At 44.7% G+C, this 15,237-nt stretch overlaps 1 protein-coding gene and 1 long non-coding RNA gene across 3 annotated transcripts; one reads left to right on the top strand and one right to left on the bottom strand.

Annotated features, from left to right (window-relative positions):
- Positions 1–542: 542 nt before the first annotated feature.
- Positions 543–3,338, bottom strand: LOC110528419 (uncharacterized). Of its 2 annotated transcripts, XR_016497405.1 has the most exons (3): positions 2,217–2,356; positions 1,965–2,059; positions 543–1,195 (listed from the first exon to the last, which is right to left on the bottom strand). It is a non-coding gene; the product is annotated as an uncharacterized LOC110528419 (long non-coding RNA). The 2 variants fall into 2 exon arrangements; XR_002474248.3 differs by lacking the exon at positions 543–1,195 and having other exon boundaries at positions 1,252–2,059; positions 2,217–3,338.
- On the top strand, positions 2,320–15,040 carry LOC110528414 (transcriptional regulator QRICH1). Its single transcript, XM_021610462.3, has 12 exons — positions 2,320–2,633; positions 3,987–4,265; positions 4,540–4,620; positions 4,846–4,950; positions 5,065–6,006; positions 6,371–6,530; positions 6,750–6,904; positions 8,159–8,273; positions 8,549–8,657; positions 13,284–13,444; positions 13,668–13,758; positions 14,028–15,040. Exons 2-12 carry the CDS (start codon positions 4,014–4,016, stop codon positions 14,215–14,217), a joined length of 2,361 nt encoding a protein of 786 aa, XP_021466137.1. The 5' UTR covers positions 2,320–2,633; positions 3,987–4,013; the 3' UTR covers positions 14,218–15,040.
- Positions 15,041–15,237: the final 197 nt, after the last annotated feature.

Here is a 15,237-nt window from a genome sequence, read left to right as displayed (position 1 = left end):
GGATTACTTTAAGATCATTAGAGTGGCGCAAAGATACCAGCAGTGCACGAGGACAGTAGAGAAAAAACACACACAGACACACCTCACAGACACAAAGATTTACAAATGCATAGAGGAAATTAGTTAGAATAGGAATAGGTGGATGTGTGTATTCTGGGGCGGCAGGGTAGCCTAGTGGTTAGAGCGTTGGACTAGTAACCGGAAGGTTGCGAGTTCAAACCCCCGAGCTGACAAGGTACAAATCTGTCGTTCTGCCCCTGAACAGGCAGTTAACCCACTGTTCCCAGGCCGTCATTGAAAATAAGAATTTGTTCTTAACTGACTTGCCTGGTTAAATAAAGGTAAAATAAAAAAATAAAAATAAAATAAAGATGTGTTGTATTGTGTAAGTGTGTGTATTGTGTAGGTGTGTACAACATACCTATTGTTTTGACGCCAAGTTCATGGATTATTGCCAGTATGCTGGGACTAACCTCAGGCAGACACTGAGCTAAGGAGGACAGGTGGTACTGTCAACCGACAAACACAGACTAGCCTACAAAGAACTTAAGATACATTTTTATACAGTGACATACACAAAACACATTCATGTAACTAACATGATACAGTAAGTGATGAGGATTACTATAATATGTAAATAGGTTTAGGCCAATCGTAATAATTTCCCCCGGACAAAGTCTTCTGTGAATTCGAAATGTAGTGTATTTGGGTGCAAGAATAAAGCACTTGGAGCAGCAATAGTCTATGTGAGGGCCTCTCATTCATTACACAATTGTAACATAGTGCCATGTGTTGTGTATGCTGTCAACAAGTCATAACAGGTTGTCATGTATTGTACAGCTTGGGATCAGATCCCACCTCTCATCATACACACCTCAAATGAATTTACCTTTGTTTGAGGGGTGTTGTGAGTGTGTGTGTACTCTATTATTAGATGAGATGCGGTATATAGGAAGTGTTCTGGGGAAGAGAGTGATCCTCATATCCACTGGACAGCCTTCCATGAGATCACAAAGAGGCTAGAGGAGAGACCGTGGGAATTAACTCTTTCCCGTCCATTGTTACTGCAAGGTACTAGACACATGCAACACATCTCTTCTGGTCCACCTTAAGAGAGCAGCGATGCAGCCTGTTGTGGGGAGAGCCTCACCAGCACATGCCTGGCTCTTTAAGGCAGACTGGGGCAGTTGTATTCCTGTTTAAAGGCACATACACACACAAAAGTGTATACATTCAGACGGACCTTGAATATTAACTTCTGAACAAAATTAACCTTTACTTAGAAAACAGGGTGCAAGAGTCAAAATGACGTTTTCTTAAACGTAACAGTCAGTTTAACACTCACTTTTACATGAAAACATTAGGAATTAATATATTAATGTTTTTTTTCTCCCAACAATAGGCCAACTGAGAAAATGTTATTGTAGCCTGTGTTTGTTTTTTAATAATAACTTTTTTTTGTTTTGCCATTTCAAACAGGGGTTGTATTCGATCCTTGAAAGGTATTTGGTAAGTTTCAGAATGTACAGTGAAAAAACAAAGATAGATGTGATTCATATTAAATATTTCATTGCCATCCCACAACTTCCTGATTCTTTGAATATAATAAAATATAATAGTCCTATAATTTAATAATTGTATTGAACCTCAAAGACAAGCATCCTTTCTGTTACTAGCATGCATGCCTTCATCGTGACACTTTCCAAGCGAGTACTCGCGAGAAGACGTGCCCATTCGAACTGAATGTAAAATGGCGCCTTCCAACAACTGTGTAGGAAGTATTGAAAGAAAAGTGCTAATTATTAATAGAATATACAAAAGCTGGGCCTAAGAGGACCTCCAAGACACATCATAATTGAAATAGTAACAGATAAGACCGTTAGATCAGAATACAGGGGATATGGGTGGGAGTTCTTATTATATCTCAGCGTCTGTACCACAACACTAGCGCCCGTGCAATGCACCTTGGAGTCCTGTTCGCGTACATGCGCACGATATTGTGGACGCGGGGGCGAGCTGGCCTTGAAATCAGGTGCTGCGGGGGTATCGCCGTCCAAATCTACAGAAAATGCAGATCATTAATAGTTTGAATAATTACAAGGCATGTCCAAATATATTTACAATGCATTATCACAACACACTCATTGACTGTATAGACACAAACAATTTAATCTTATCAGTGTCTGTTGGCATATTTATTTAATTGAAATACGAACCTTTGCAGTCAAATGTATTTCTTGCAATAAGAAAATAGTTCGCTGGACTGGCACCAATTTAGGGTCCCCTGGTCTCTCGGGTGCACGCCATGCTCGTTCCCGTAAAAATGAAATGTGTTGTTGCCAATGACTGTATATGGTTGTTGCCTCGCCTTTACAAGTGGAATTTACTGTAAAGGATCTCCGACTCCTCGCCATGTATGATGCGGCCGTTGCTTGTCAGCAGTCCGGGATTCACGTTGTTCCACCGGGCTTACTTCCGTAGTTTTCTATGTATCGATTAAATCATGTTCTCTTAATAGTAACATTTTACAGTTAGACACATTTTCCACAAACGCTCGGAATTGTATTGGATAAACTTGTACGCGAGCCAAATTCTTCGTGTGGATTTCCCACATTGTTCTATTCGAAACGAGGGTAAATATCTCAGAAATAAGCACACGTCACGTAGCTGGCTAGCAAGCTAGTTAGCTAATTGTGATATTGTTTAGTTGGCTAGCTAACTGTTACATTTTAATTATTGCAATTCATTGCACGCTATACAATGAATACTAACAAATGGCATGTGGAAAGCAAATGACTTGGGGTTTATCGAATTACTTTTGAACGCCGTGCCTTGGCTGAACCGAGGGGTTTTGGTTTTTATTTAAGGTAGCATGGGAAGATGTACTGCTAGCTAGTTAGCTATCCAGACAACGTTAGCAACTAGTTAGCTAGGTATTGTTCTAGAATGCTTTACAGAAGTTGCACGTATGTTTATCACTCAAGTACACTATTTTTCAAATGTTAACTTCATTCAGATTGTGGGATTTTAGTAGTTAAATTAGGCAGCATGAATATAATTCATAAGAAAAAGCCATCATGTGAAAAATGGCTAAGGATGCACAGAGGCTGGTGGCTCTTTACACTGCCCCTGTAGTAAATGTAGCTAGCGAGCAAATCTTAGCATCATGATAATAATACTATCATATTTTTTTAAAGACAAATAATGAATACCACAACAGCCTAATGCAGTATACAGAACATAGTGCCAAGTGTTCAGATTGCGGAATAATTGGTTCAAAGTTCATCATAGAAAGGGGTTTGCCAGTGCACTTTGCCCTAATTGGCTTTACTTCCCCCTCTAATACAGCTCGCCAAAACCCGGAAATTAGTCACCTCTGGTTCGTTTATCAATCCCTATGGGGAAAATGAATTGGGGAATTAATAGGGTTTTGGAATAAACCCCCCAAAAAGGTCTGAGGTTAACGTAGGCTTAGGGAATCTTATACGCTTTGTTCTATAAGATAATCAGTCAGTTAACATGGCATTTATGAGCTTTAAAAAAAAAAAAAGTATTACATAAATGCATCAGAATCCACAAAGTGGCGTTAGCTGATTTAAGATGATCTCATAGAATAAAACGCCTCAATTCACCAGAACTTATTTTCAGCATTTATCTCCATAGGCTATGAACCATGGTGGAGTTAGTGCCTACAAAAAAGATACCATTACTATTTCTCTCTATGCAAACCGTTGTGTACCTGGGCCTTTAAATGTCTAATAGACACTGGGGCTCATTCAACCGGACAGAATGTTTTGGAACCTGTTCATGACATTTGTCTGCAATGTTCGAGGCTACTGAACGTGGCACTGAAGTGTGTGAGGTTGTATTGGTGACTGTGGCTGCAGTCTATTGACACCAGAGTTAAAGGATGTGATATTGCTGCCCAGTTCTTGACCTGTGATGCTGGACATGTGTGTTAACTATGTCCTTTCTTTCCCCACCAGGTGCTGTGAAGGGCAGAGTGAATTGTCATGAACGAGCCCGTAGAGAGCGGTGTGGTCTCATTTGACGAATACGTGCGTCAGAAGGCCCGCAGTGTGCCCCAGCACCGTATGAAGGAGTTCCTGGAGTCCCTGGCCAACAAGGGCCCTGAGACGCTGCAGGACTTCAGACAGCAGGGCGACGCCGCCACTACCACCACCATGGTTTACCAGCAGGGGGGCAACTGTGTATACACAGACAGCACAGAGGTAGCTGGCTCACTGCTGGAGCTGGCCTGTCCGGTAAGAGGAGAGACCTCCTTACGTGGTTCCTTCAGTAGTTCCGTTCTTTTGAATACACCTCAGGCTGCCGAGTGCCCTTTGCCCTTATCTAGTCTAGTCTATATATGTAAAAAAATAATAATAATAATTGACCAAATTGAGAGTAAAGCCCAACTCATCCTTCAACACTGGCAGCACCTATCTTATTGTCACTAACACTGGCAGCACCTATCTTATTGTCACTATCATTGCTACTTTTACTCTGCGATTGATTCATTCTCCTGTGGCTCAACAGGTGCAGGTGACCTCTGCACAGATCTCACCCCAGATGGCTTCTGGTGTGCACCAGGGGTCTGAACAGCTGATACAAGTACAGGTGAGACCTTCCCTCACTCACCCTACCTATTACACTATAAGCAGTGTTTACACTCAATTATTCTCCAGACTGGACCGATAGGCCTCTTTATTGACATCCAGGGCCTGTAACCAAAATGTTGAAATGAAAATACAGTGGTCAGGGAAACACAGAACCCCACCACCCTCAGACATGTGGCATGTGATGGATGGTGGTGCACTGTGCATTCTCATTCTCTGTGATCAGGTGCAGATCCAGGGGCAGCAGGACCAGACGGTGGACCTCCAGGGCATTCCCACAGCAGCGCAGCTGGTCCAGCAAGGAGAGCTCACAGAGGAGCAGCACCAACAGGTGCACACACACACACCATGCTGCATTATTAAATACACACCCACCCCATCCATGTACTCTCCTCACCCAGTAAGTGTATACACCATGCTCAGGTGTTTGTTCTGTCTCGTTCAGATCCAGGCCCAGTTGGTGGCAGCAGTGTCAGGCGGTCAACAAATCCAGCATATTCAACTACAAGGGGGTCAGCAAATTCAGCTCCAAGGAGGTCAACACATCCAGCTTCAAGGGGACTTACAGGGTGGTCAACAAATCCAGCTGCCGGGCGGTCAACAAATCCAGCTACCTTGCGGTCAACAAATCCAACTGTCAGGCGGTCAACAAATCCAACTGCAAGGTGGGCAACAAATCCAGCACATTCAGCTACCAGGCGGTCAACAAATTCAACTACAGGGAGGCCAGCAGATCCAGATCCAGACGGTGGAGGCCATGTCTCCTCAGCAGCAGCAGGGCTCTCCCCGAGAGCCAGAGAGGAGAGCTGGCGTCCTCCAACCTGCCAAGAAGCGCAAGATGGATGTCCCCATCCAGGTGTCCTATGCCCTCCCTCAGAGCCAGCAGGGCCAGCAGGTGGTTCTGGCCCTCCCCCAAGGGCAGGGGCAGCAGCAGCAGTACTTGTCCATCCGGCCAGACCTGCTCACTGTGGACAGCACCCACCTGTACAGCACCACGGGTACCATCACAGGCCCTGCCGGGGAGACCTGGACCATCCCTGTGTACTCTGGGGGGCAGCAAGGGGGCGTGCATCATATTGCCATTCCCCAGGAGGCATACAGCACGATGCAGGTGTCCTCCAGTCACCACGACAACAAGGACAATGGAGTGGCCCACTCCTCATTGTCGGGTGCCTTGTCCGTCCAGTCGGGTGGCACCGTGTCGGTGTCCGGGACGACGAATGAGGAAGTGGTGCAGACGCTGTTCCCAACGCAGTTCATGAACGGGAACATTCACTGCCCAGTGGTGGTGCAGACGGTGGGCGGGGCTTACAATAGCACGCAGCAGCTTCACATCTGGGACCCCCAGCAGCAGCAGGAACACCAGGAGCACCAGCTACACCTACAGGTCAGAACAGGACCTTCACCTCTTGGGTGACCCTGACTTTGTCCTTGCCTCCGATTTCAAGTTTTTCCACAACATTAATGTAGATTTGTGCTTTATGACATATGTTGGATTAATCAATAATTAACATGTTGGACTGTTAGATTATGTTGTAGATTAAGTCAGTACTCTCCCCCAGTAAAGCAGGATATGATTATTTCAATTAATGAACACCTATTCCCTGTCTCCAGTTTTATGTCCCCTGTGCTGTCTTTCTCCCCTTGAAGGCATTTTAGGAAATATTTAATTCCCTGCACCACAAATGAGCAAAGCATGTAGTGTGCATGTTTCTCTTCTAACGTTTCACTTCTAATGTGTCCCCCTGCAGGGTCACGTGGAGTCAGAGTCCCAGGTGGAAGCCCCTCAGGAGCTACTGATGCCCATCTCCCTGAAGCCTGAGGAGGGCCTGGATGTGTGGCGCCTCTGGGTCCAGCGCAAGAACGCAGAGCTGGACAAGGACGTGCAGAACAAGCTGGCGCCCATTGGACGTGAGTGTCAACAAACTCATTAAATTGCCTTCGCCAAGTATGTGAACTTCTCGTCCACTCTCTCCTCCCTTCCTGTCTCTCTTTCTCCTACATCTCTATCTTTCTCTTGTAGGTTTGTAGGTTCTTAATTCTGAATATGTCAATGAATGTTCTATTAGTCAGAGTTTGGATAAAAGTGTCTTCTAAATTACCATATTTATTTTCTCTCTCTTTGTGCAGGTCGGCAGGCCCTGCGCTTCCAGGAGGACCTGGTGTCGAGTGCGGTGGCTGAGCTCAACGTGGCTCTGGCTCTCATGACCCAGGAGGCCCAGGGGCTGGAGGGAGAACGTTTTGAGCCTGATGCCCTCTACTACATCTTCCTGTGTATACAGAAGGTATGCATACCACATGACCAGTGGCGTGTAAATCTTGTTGGGGCAAACATAATTTTTTGTTGTTGTTGATGAATGCCAACAAAGCCACTAGACAATACATCAATTGCACTATAACAGTGAAAAACGCTGCGCACAAACTGTTAGGGCCTACATAAAGCTGTCCCATCAGCATTCCTAACAGCAGTCCCAAAAAAACAGTTAATTCAGCCTCATTTACTGCCTTTAAAAAAACATAGCTGATGGGGGGGGGGGGGCAAGGTTGTATCATGATGTCCGTGATCTTCAGGTCTGTTCTAGAAAGAGGCTTGAGTTCCCAAGTTTGACAAATGTTCAAAACTTATTTTCCCAGTCAGAGCTTGTTTCTTTCAGAGTCCCCAGTTGTCTTGAACTCCCTGAAGTCTGAGATTTCCCAGTTTCCAGTTGTTTCGAACGCGGTAGAAGTCATGCTAGATTGACAGCATAGCCAATGTTTATATTTTTTAAGCTTGGAAAACAAACCCTTAAACCCAGACTTGGACCACACACCCACTCTACTGAATAACAGGCTAGTGATTGCTTTGCAATGCTTACAGTAGGCCATTGATTCCTTCCAAACCACTCATTGTTGAATTTGTGACGTGTAATGTTTGTCTAATGGCTGATGAGCACCAATATGTTTTGTCTATAATTTCTCTTCAGATGACAAGGATTGAACAGGATTTGCCAGTAGACTTGATTAATGATGATGCTTTCTAGCTAAGATTCTGAAAGTATGATGTTAATATGATCAGTCAAATGAAAGCTATGGTACATATAATGTGATTTGACGTCATTTTATCTGTAGCCATTGACCTTGAGCCTTCTTGGGTGGGCACTTCTAATGTAACTCTATGGCAGCACCCAAGGGGTTTGAATTTGAGCCCTCCCGTAGATTTTGCGGTGACGTAGTGTCCCCATGAGTGACAGAACACTCCATATTTTCCATTGGCTGCCCCACCACCAGTGAAAGCACTGAGCTAGGCTGAAACGCCTGCATTTTGGAGCTGCCTTCCGCAAAAAATAGACTGTTTGTATGCGGCTTTATTAACTCAATGATTATTATAATTTTTTACATTGTTTGCAAACTGATATGTGACAGGTATTAATGCCAAAATAACAGTGGGTCTTTGTCCCACCTGCCCTGTCACTGACATAGCATCATACCACAAACACACATGGTACAAGATACTGACTGAAATGTATTACAGTTGATAGAGGTTGTATTTCTGCTTGCAGTACCTCTTTGAAAACGGACGGGTGGATGATATCTTCTCTGATCAGTACTACACACGCTTCTCCCAGTGGTTACACAAAGCCCTGGATGAGTGGAGGCCCAGCATCCATCCACTAGGTAAGAGCCACAGCGTTTGTCTTTTGTGTTTCTGTGTGTAAGTGCAAGAGAGAGTACAGGTAAAAGCCTGCTGAAGGCCTGAGGGTGGAACTGTAAAAGCACTTTGGAACATTGATTGTTCTGTGCACAGTCTGATATCTTTTTGTTAAGTGCAAGAGAAACTCACAATTCTGTTGTGTATTTTCGCTACTTCCATACCTGAGTACATTTCTGTGCAGAATGCAGTGGTCTCATTAGAGGAGAGTGTATTGTGATTGGCTGCTCTCTCCTCCCAGGGTACATCATTCCCAGTCACGTGACAGAGGAGATGCTGTGGGAGTGTAAACAACTAGGAGCCCATTCACCAGCCACGCTGCTTACCACACTCATGTTCTTCAACACTAAGTGAGTCTCACACACTTAAATTTTAGTCATCAACCAGAAGCTCTGGGCGATTTACAGTTAGTGCATTCATCTTAAGATCGCTAGGTCGGACAACTACATATCACAGTCATACTAAGTACATTTGACCTCAGAAGCTATCAGCAAAGTCAGAGCTAGTAGGGGTAAGAAAGTAAAATGCAAGTGTTAGTTCAAGAAAGGTCAGGAGGGGGTGCGAGGGTTGGTTCCACCATTGGAGTGTCAGGACAGAGACGAGCTTGGAGAGCCAGGAGACCAGAGGTGGCAGAACGGATTACTTGGGTTGGGGATGTAGGGTTTTAGCATAGCCTTGAGGTAGGGAGGGGCAGTTCCTCTTGCTGCTCTATAGGCAAGTACCATGGTCTTGTAGTGGATGTGAGCTTCGACTGGAAGCCAGTGGAGTGTGCGGAGGAGCGGGGTAACATGGGAGAACTTGGGAAGGTTGAACACCAGGCGGAATGCAGCATTCTGGATAAGTTGCATGGGTTTGATGGCACAAGCGGGGAGGTCAGCCATCAACAAGTTGCAGTAGACCAGACGGGAGATGACAGGTGCCTTGATTAGGACCTGTGCCACTTCCTGTGTGAGGTAGGGTTTTACTCTATAGATGTTGTAGAATATGCAGGAGTGGGTCAATGCTTTGATGTTTGCAGAGTGTTTAGGGTCATGCCAAGGTTCTTTGCACTCTGGAAGGGGGACACGTGGCGTTGTCAACTGTGATGGAGAGGTATTGGCCTTCCCTGTGGGAAAGAGCATCTCCGTCTTATCGAGGTTGACCTTGAGGTGGTGGGCCGACATCCAAGCTGATATCTCAGGCACGCAGAAATGCGTGTCGCCACCTGGGTGTCAGAAGGGGGGGAAGGAGAAAAGTAGTGTCATCCGCATAGCAATGATAGGAGAGACCATTTGAGGATATGACAGAGCCGAGTGACTTGGTGTATAGAGAGGGTGTATACATATAGTGAGAGTATGTGGTGCAGACACAGTTCCTTTACATGTCACCTGGTAGGAGCGGCGTGCCAGGTAGGATGCAATCCAAGTGTGTGCAGAGCCTGAGACACCCAGCCCTGAGAGGGTGGAGAGGAGGATCTGATGGTTCACTGTGTCAAAGGCAGCGGAAAATATCTAGGAGGATGCTGACAGAGGAGAGAGAGTCAGCTTTGGCAGGGCAGAAAGCCTCTGTGACACAGAAGAGTAATCTCGGTTGATAGACCCGTCTTGAAGTGGTTAGGGTCAATAAGATCATTCTGAGAGAGGTTGGTCAGAGGCAACACGCGTTTTGGAAAGAAAGAAAGAAGGGATGCCGCAGGGTTGCAAACTAGTCACCTTAAGGCGAAATTTGCCATTTTGAAACCAAAATGAAAAGCATGACGGGTGAGAAGGTGATGAAGCGTACTTCATGAGTTGTACCCGAAAAACAACTGGCATTTGGAAAGTTTGAGTTAAGGGAGAAAGTATGGTGGAACAAGTACTAGTATTGTTAATGTTACTTAACAATGCTATCTTGCTAGCTGGATCGAATTCTCCATTATCTAACCAGCGAAATGTTGAGCAACATTGGTCAAGTAATTGAGTTTATGGTGTGACAATTTGTTGGCTAATAAAGTCAGACAGCTAACGTTAGCTTGCTAACGTTACAGCTAGTGTTGCACCGATATGACATTTTTGGCCGATACCAATATTTCCCTTGAAAAAAAACGATACCAATATTTAACATTTTTGCGGACTTTTAGCATTCTAGTACATTTCAATAGGTAACACATGGATGCAGCGGTCTAAGGCACAGTGCAAGAGGCGTCACTACAAACACTCTGGTTCGAATCCAGGCTGTTTCACATGCGGATGTGATTGGGAGTCCCATAGGTTGGTACACAATTGGCCCAATGTCGTCTGGGTTTGGCCGGGCTAGGCCGTCATTGTAAATAAGAATTTGTTCTTAACTGACTTGCCAAGTTAAAGGTAAAAAAACAAACATGTAAAGTGTAGCTAGGCCAGGCTTAAGCTGGATGACAGTATAGAGGTGAAAGGAACACCACACACTTTCCCTCTTTCTCACTTTTCCAATACAGTGGATAAAAGGGGTTTGCCAGGTGTACTCTGCCTGAGAGATCAATTATGCCAGCAAAGGGTCTCATGCTCTGCTGCTGGCACATTGTAGAACAGATGTCAACAGGCAGGAAGTGTACAATGTAATAACCTGCACTGTAGCCCAAAGATATTGTTTTTGTGTTGAACTTGACAGTACAATTTGTGTGTGTGAGTGAGGGGGGATAATTAAATGTTTTACTCGTTGAACATTATTTTTGCACACATGTAGCCTTGTGCACTTGATCAATGTCTACTATAGTGGACACTATAATAGAGCAAAAATAGAATGCCTGTTTGTTTTATTCTGTTTCTACTTAAAGATGTTTTTTTCCCAAGTGCAATTTTTAGATGTGTGTATGGTCACAAGCGTTCTATTATAAAGGCTGTCATGGCTAACTGCAATATTAGTGTATTGTTTTTTTCCCTCAAGACTTGAGTGTCATTTGCAGTAAAGTCTAGGCAACAAATAATATTGGATGGCAGATGCCTCACCAGTCCTCAACTGGCAGCTTCATTAAATAGTACCTGCAAAACACCAGTCTCAACAGTGAAGAGGCGACTCCGGGATGCTGGCCTTCTAGGCAGTTCCTCTGTTCTTTTTGACGTCTTAAACTTTTATTTTTATTGGCCAGTCTGAGATGTATTTTTCTTTGCAACTCTTCCTTGAAGGTCAGCATCCTGGAGTCTGTTGTTTTCCTGACACCACACTACGAGTGCCCTCACCTCCTCCCTGTAGTCTCGTCGTTGTTGGTGATCAAGCCTACTACTGTTGTATCGTCTGCAAACTTTATGATTGAGTTGGAGGCATGCATGGCCAGGCGGTCATGGGTGAACAGGAGGGGGCTGAGCACGCACCCTTGTGGGGCCCCAGTGTTGAGGATCATCGAAGTGGAAATGTTGTTTCCTACCTTCACCACCTGGGGACGGCCCCGTCAGGAAGTCCAGGACCCAATTGCACAGGGTGGAGTTGAGACCCAGGGCCTCAAGCTTAATGGTGAGCTTGGAGGGGACTATGGTGTTGAATGCTGAGCTGTAGTCTAAACAGTATTCTTGTCCAGATGGGCTAGGGCAGTGTGCATTATGATGGCGATTGCATCGTCTGTGGACTTATTGGGGCAGTACGTAAATTGGAGTGGGTCTAGGGTGTAAGGTGGAGGTGATATGATCCTTGACTAGTCTCTCAAAGCACTTCATGATGACAGAAGTCATTGCTACGGGGCGATAGACATTTAGTTCAATTACCAAAGCCTTCTTGGATACGGGAACAATGGTTGCCAGCTTGATGCGAGTTGGGACAGCAGACTGGGATAGGGAGAGATCTAATATGTCTGTAACACTCCAGCCAGCTGGTCTGCGCATGCTCTGAGGGCGCGGCTAGGGATGCCGTTTTGTCAACGATCTTAGTTTTGTGACGAGACCACTGCTGAGAAAACAAGGGAGACTGAAGTACTAATTGCCTTGCAAAGGTGAAGAGCACAACTCCTGATACTAATTTCTGACTGAAAGCACTCCCCCCTCTAAAACAACCACTGATTACAAAAATGACAACAGTCATGAATTGCCCTGCCCCTTAATCCTGGTTGATGTGTCAACAATCATCTGCAAGTTATGATCAGTCAGCAGTTCACAGACCAAGTAGGCTACTGGGAAGACAGGCAGCACTTAAAGTAGAGTGCCCTAGCTAGCAAAAAGACAGTAGTAAACAACAACCAATTAAGACGAATGATACTTATCACTCCTGGAGATGTATCCTGGAGATATCAGGAGTCCTCTAGCTATAGAATGAAGCACATGCACACAATCATCTGGACACATGATTCTGAAACCAATATTCCTGGTTGCTCACTACCCCAACAAATGCTCACATGTTTTCTCTCTAGTGCTGTCATTGTACTTTCTTAGCCACAAGGTAATTGAAATGTATATAGGTTAGTGGCTGTTTTTATTTCTGCCGGTTAATTGAGGTGATTGTGTGTGAGAAAGAGGGGGGGGGGGGTTTCCAGATGTTCATACCGTTCCTGTACCATACAGGGTATATGGTATTGCCATCGGTGTTCACAAGGGGTGCTATTTCTTTCCAAACGTTGGGGGCCCAACAAATGCTAATAATTACTAGCGAAATCCCATAGCGGACTCTAGCTAAAAGCTGACAAGTGCAAGTGAACATAAACTAATAGGACAGACAACCCAGCTCATATACAATGATCTTTAAAGGCTACGAACAGTTTGCTGCACACACACAAACATTAGACAGCAGGGATCTTGATCTGTGATGGATTGATTCTCTGCTGTGACCAAGAAGCTTGATCTTGTCATCGAGCCACAGCTAGCAAAGAGAGTTTATGTATTTATAGTTAATAGCAGTGGCGTAGCACACATCCACACAAGGCTGTGTCGGGGACATAGCTTCGGGGGGGGTTTGAAAGTCATACTATTGGGTATTTGAAAAAACCTTGGTATATACAATATATTTCTCAAGCCTAGTGTTTGTGTTTTGGTATTAAACAAACCTATCTGCGTTAGGTATTTCCATCTGACGACGGTAGAGCAGCACTTGAAGGTGGCCTTCTCCAAGGTGCTGAGACACACCAAGAAGAACCCGTCCAACCCCAAGGACAAGAGCACCAGTATCCGCTATCTGAAGGGCCATGGCCCTTTGGGGACACACCATGCTGGGCAGAAAGGTGAGATCTTCTCTTACTTCATGTCAAGGAAAATGCATCTTCTTATATTGTATTCAGACCTGATTTCCATATACCCAGTCACTGAGTGACTTGTATTAGTCAGCTTTCCTTTTGGGGCTAATTCATTGGGCCTCTATGATTCCCCCGAGTTTGGTAACATTATGAATTCCATATGCCCCATCACTACTGGCTGGTTCTGACCTCTTTGTTACTTGATTTGCAGTGACTGATGACATGTATGAGGAGCAGGCTGAGGATCCTGAAAACCCGCTGCGATGCCCCATTAAACTGTATGACTTTTACCTCTTCAAATGGTGAGTAATGCCCCCTATTCTCAGTACATTTCTAGTAGCTAAGAGGATGCAATTGCACAGGGTGATGTTTTCCTTGGTGTTAAAAAGATAAAAAAAATACACAACGACACATTTATCTTCTACTGGAATGCCCTTTTCTATGCATTTCTAATGATCAAATCAACTGTTTATTTTTGTACTCCTACATTTTTCAACTTAGGAGCACATCTATTACTTGAAAAAAATGTTAGCATATAGCCCTGCAACAACTAATCACCTGTCTCTCTCAGTCCCCAGAGTGCTAAGGGGCGTAACGACGCGTACTACCTGACGCCAGAGCCTGTCGTGGCGCCAAACAGTCCCATATGGTACTCCACTCAGCCAATCACAAGTGAGCAGGTGGAGCACATGCTCACACGCATCATCATGGTGCGAGAGATCCAGGAGACCATCGCCATGTCGTCGGTCAACATACACTGAGCCGGGAGGGGAGGAGGAACCGAAGCACTCTTCACTCCGAAATCAGCCCTTCTCTAGCTTTCCTCTTTGTTGTACCTCCTTCACTCAGTGTCTAACTCTAAGGACCTCCAGTGGCCTCAGTCTCTACCCATCACACCTTTCAACCACAGGAGTGGGGGAGTGACAGTGTTTACAGAGTGTATTTATGGGCCTTTTTTAAGTACAGAACCATGTGTTTATTCATCCAATGGCAATTATGTCACCCTCAATGCCCAGTCCAGACTGACTTTGTTTTTCACACGTGTCACCCACCACTTCACCTAAACCCCTCCTCACTTCACCATAATGTTTTTTTCCTGGACTGACGAGACCAATGGATTTTGACCAACTCAGCAAATCAGAGCTCCTCGTCTACTCTTGTAGGCCACTGCAGCCCCCCAATAAAACTGAAGTAGGCAGAAATGGATGGTGAAATATTGGGACTAATTCAGTCTTAAATATATTATACACATGTAACTCTTACCACACGGACCTCTTTCCTCCAAGCTCTCAGGTCCCAGACATGGCAGGATAACCTACAGACATTTAATAGGACCTCTGCTCACTTTTTAAAATATATATATATATATATAGGCATTTATGATCTCCTGTATGTATTGATATTATGGTGGTGTTGGAGGCTAAAGAAAGCCTGTGTTTTCAAATATGCCTTTTGTACTGTGTGATTTGAGATGCATTATGTATGTCAAGCCTTGGCTCTGATGTTGAACAGTTCACAATACATGTTGCCGTCTTCACACATGACTGGGATGTAATGGTAATAAACCGGGCTACTAATTAGTGATTTGAAGTAGTAGTGAGATCTAAACCCTATTTTCTCTCATACGAGATCCTCTGGTAGAAAAAAAGTCCACAGAATAACAGAAGGGACAGATGTAGGATCTGGTTTTGTCAATGTACACCGTGAAGTGATGTCACTTGCCTTGCCAGAACTATTTGTTTATCAGAATTGGTACGGCGCAATGTCTCTCAGGTGGGTAG

Source organism: Oncorhynchus mykiss, chromosome 7 (genome assembly GCF_057628025.1).
Source record: "Oncorhynchus mykiss isolate SJ-2025 chromosome 7, ASM5762802v1, whole genome shotgun sequence".
In the NCBI taxonomy this organism is placed as follows: domain Eukaryota; kingdom Metazoa; phylum Chordata; class Actinopteri; order Salmoniformes; family Salmonidae; genus Oncorhynchus; species Oncorhynchus mykiss.
The sequence above is the reverse complement of the archived record's forward strand: the minus strand, read 5'-3'. Positions and strand labels throughout refer to the sequence as shown.

What these genes read in the sequence shown, in the direction of transcription:
- LOC110528414 (XM_021610462.3), top strand. Translation starts at nt 4,014, where the DNA reads ATGAACGAGCCCGTAGAGAGCGGTGTGGTCTCATTTGACGAATACGTG. An exon ending in TGCTGGAGCTGGCCTGTCCG is followed by an intron (nt 4,266 to 4,539) that starts GTAAGAGGAGAG and finishes GTGGCTCAACAG; the next exon opens with GTGCAGGTGACCTCTGCACA. An exon ending in CAGAGGAGCAGCACCAACAG is followed by an intron (nt 4,951 to 5,064) that starts GTGCACACACAC and finishes TGTCTCGTTCAG; the next exon opens with ATCCAGGCCCAGTTGGTGGC.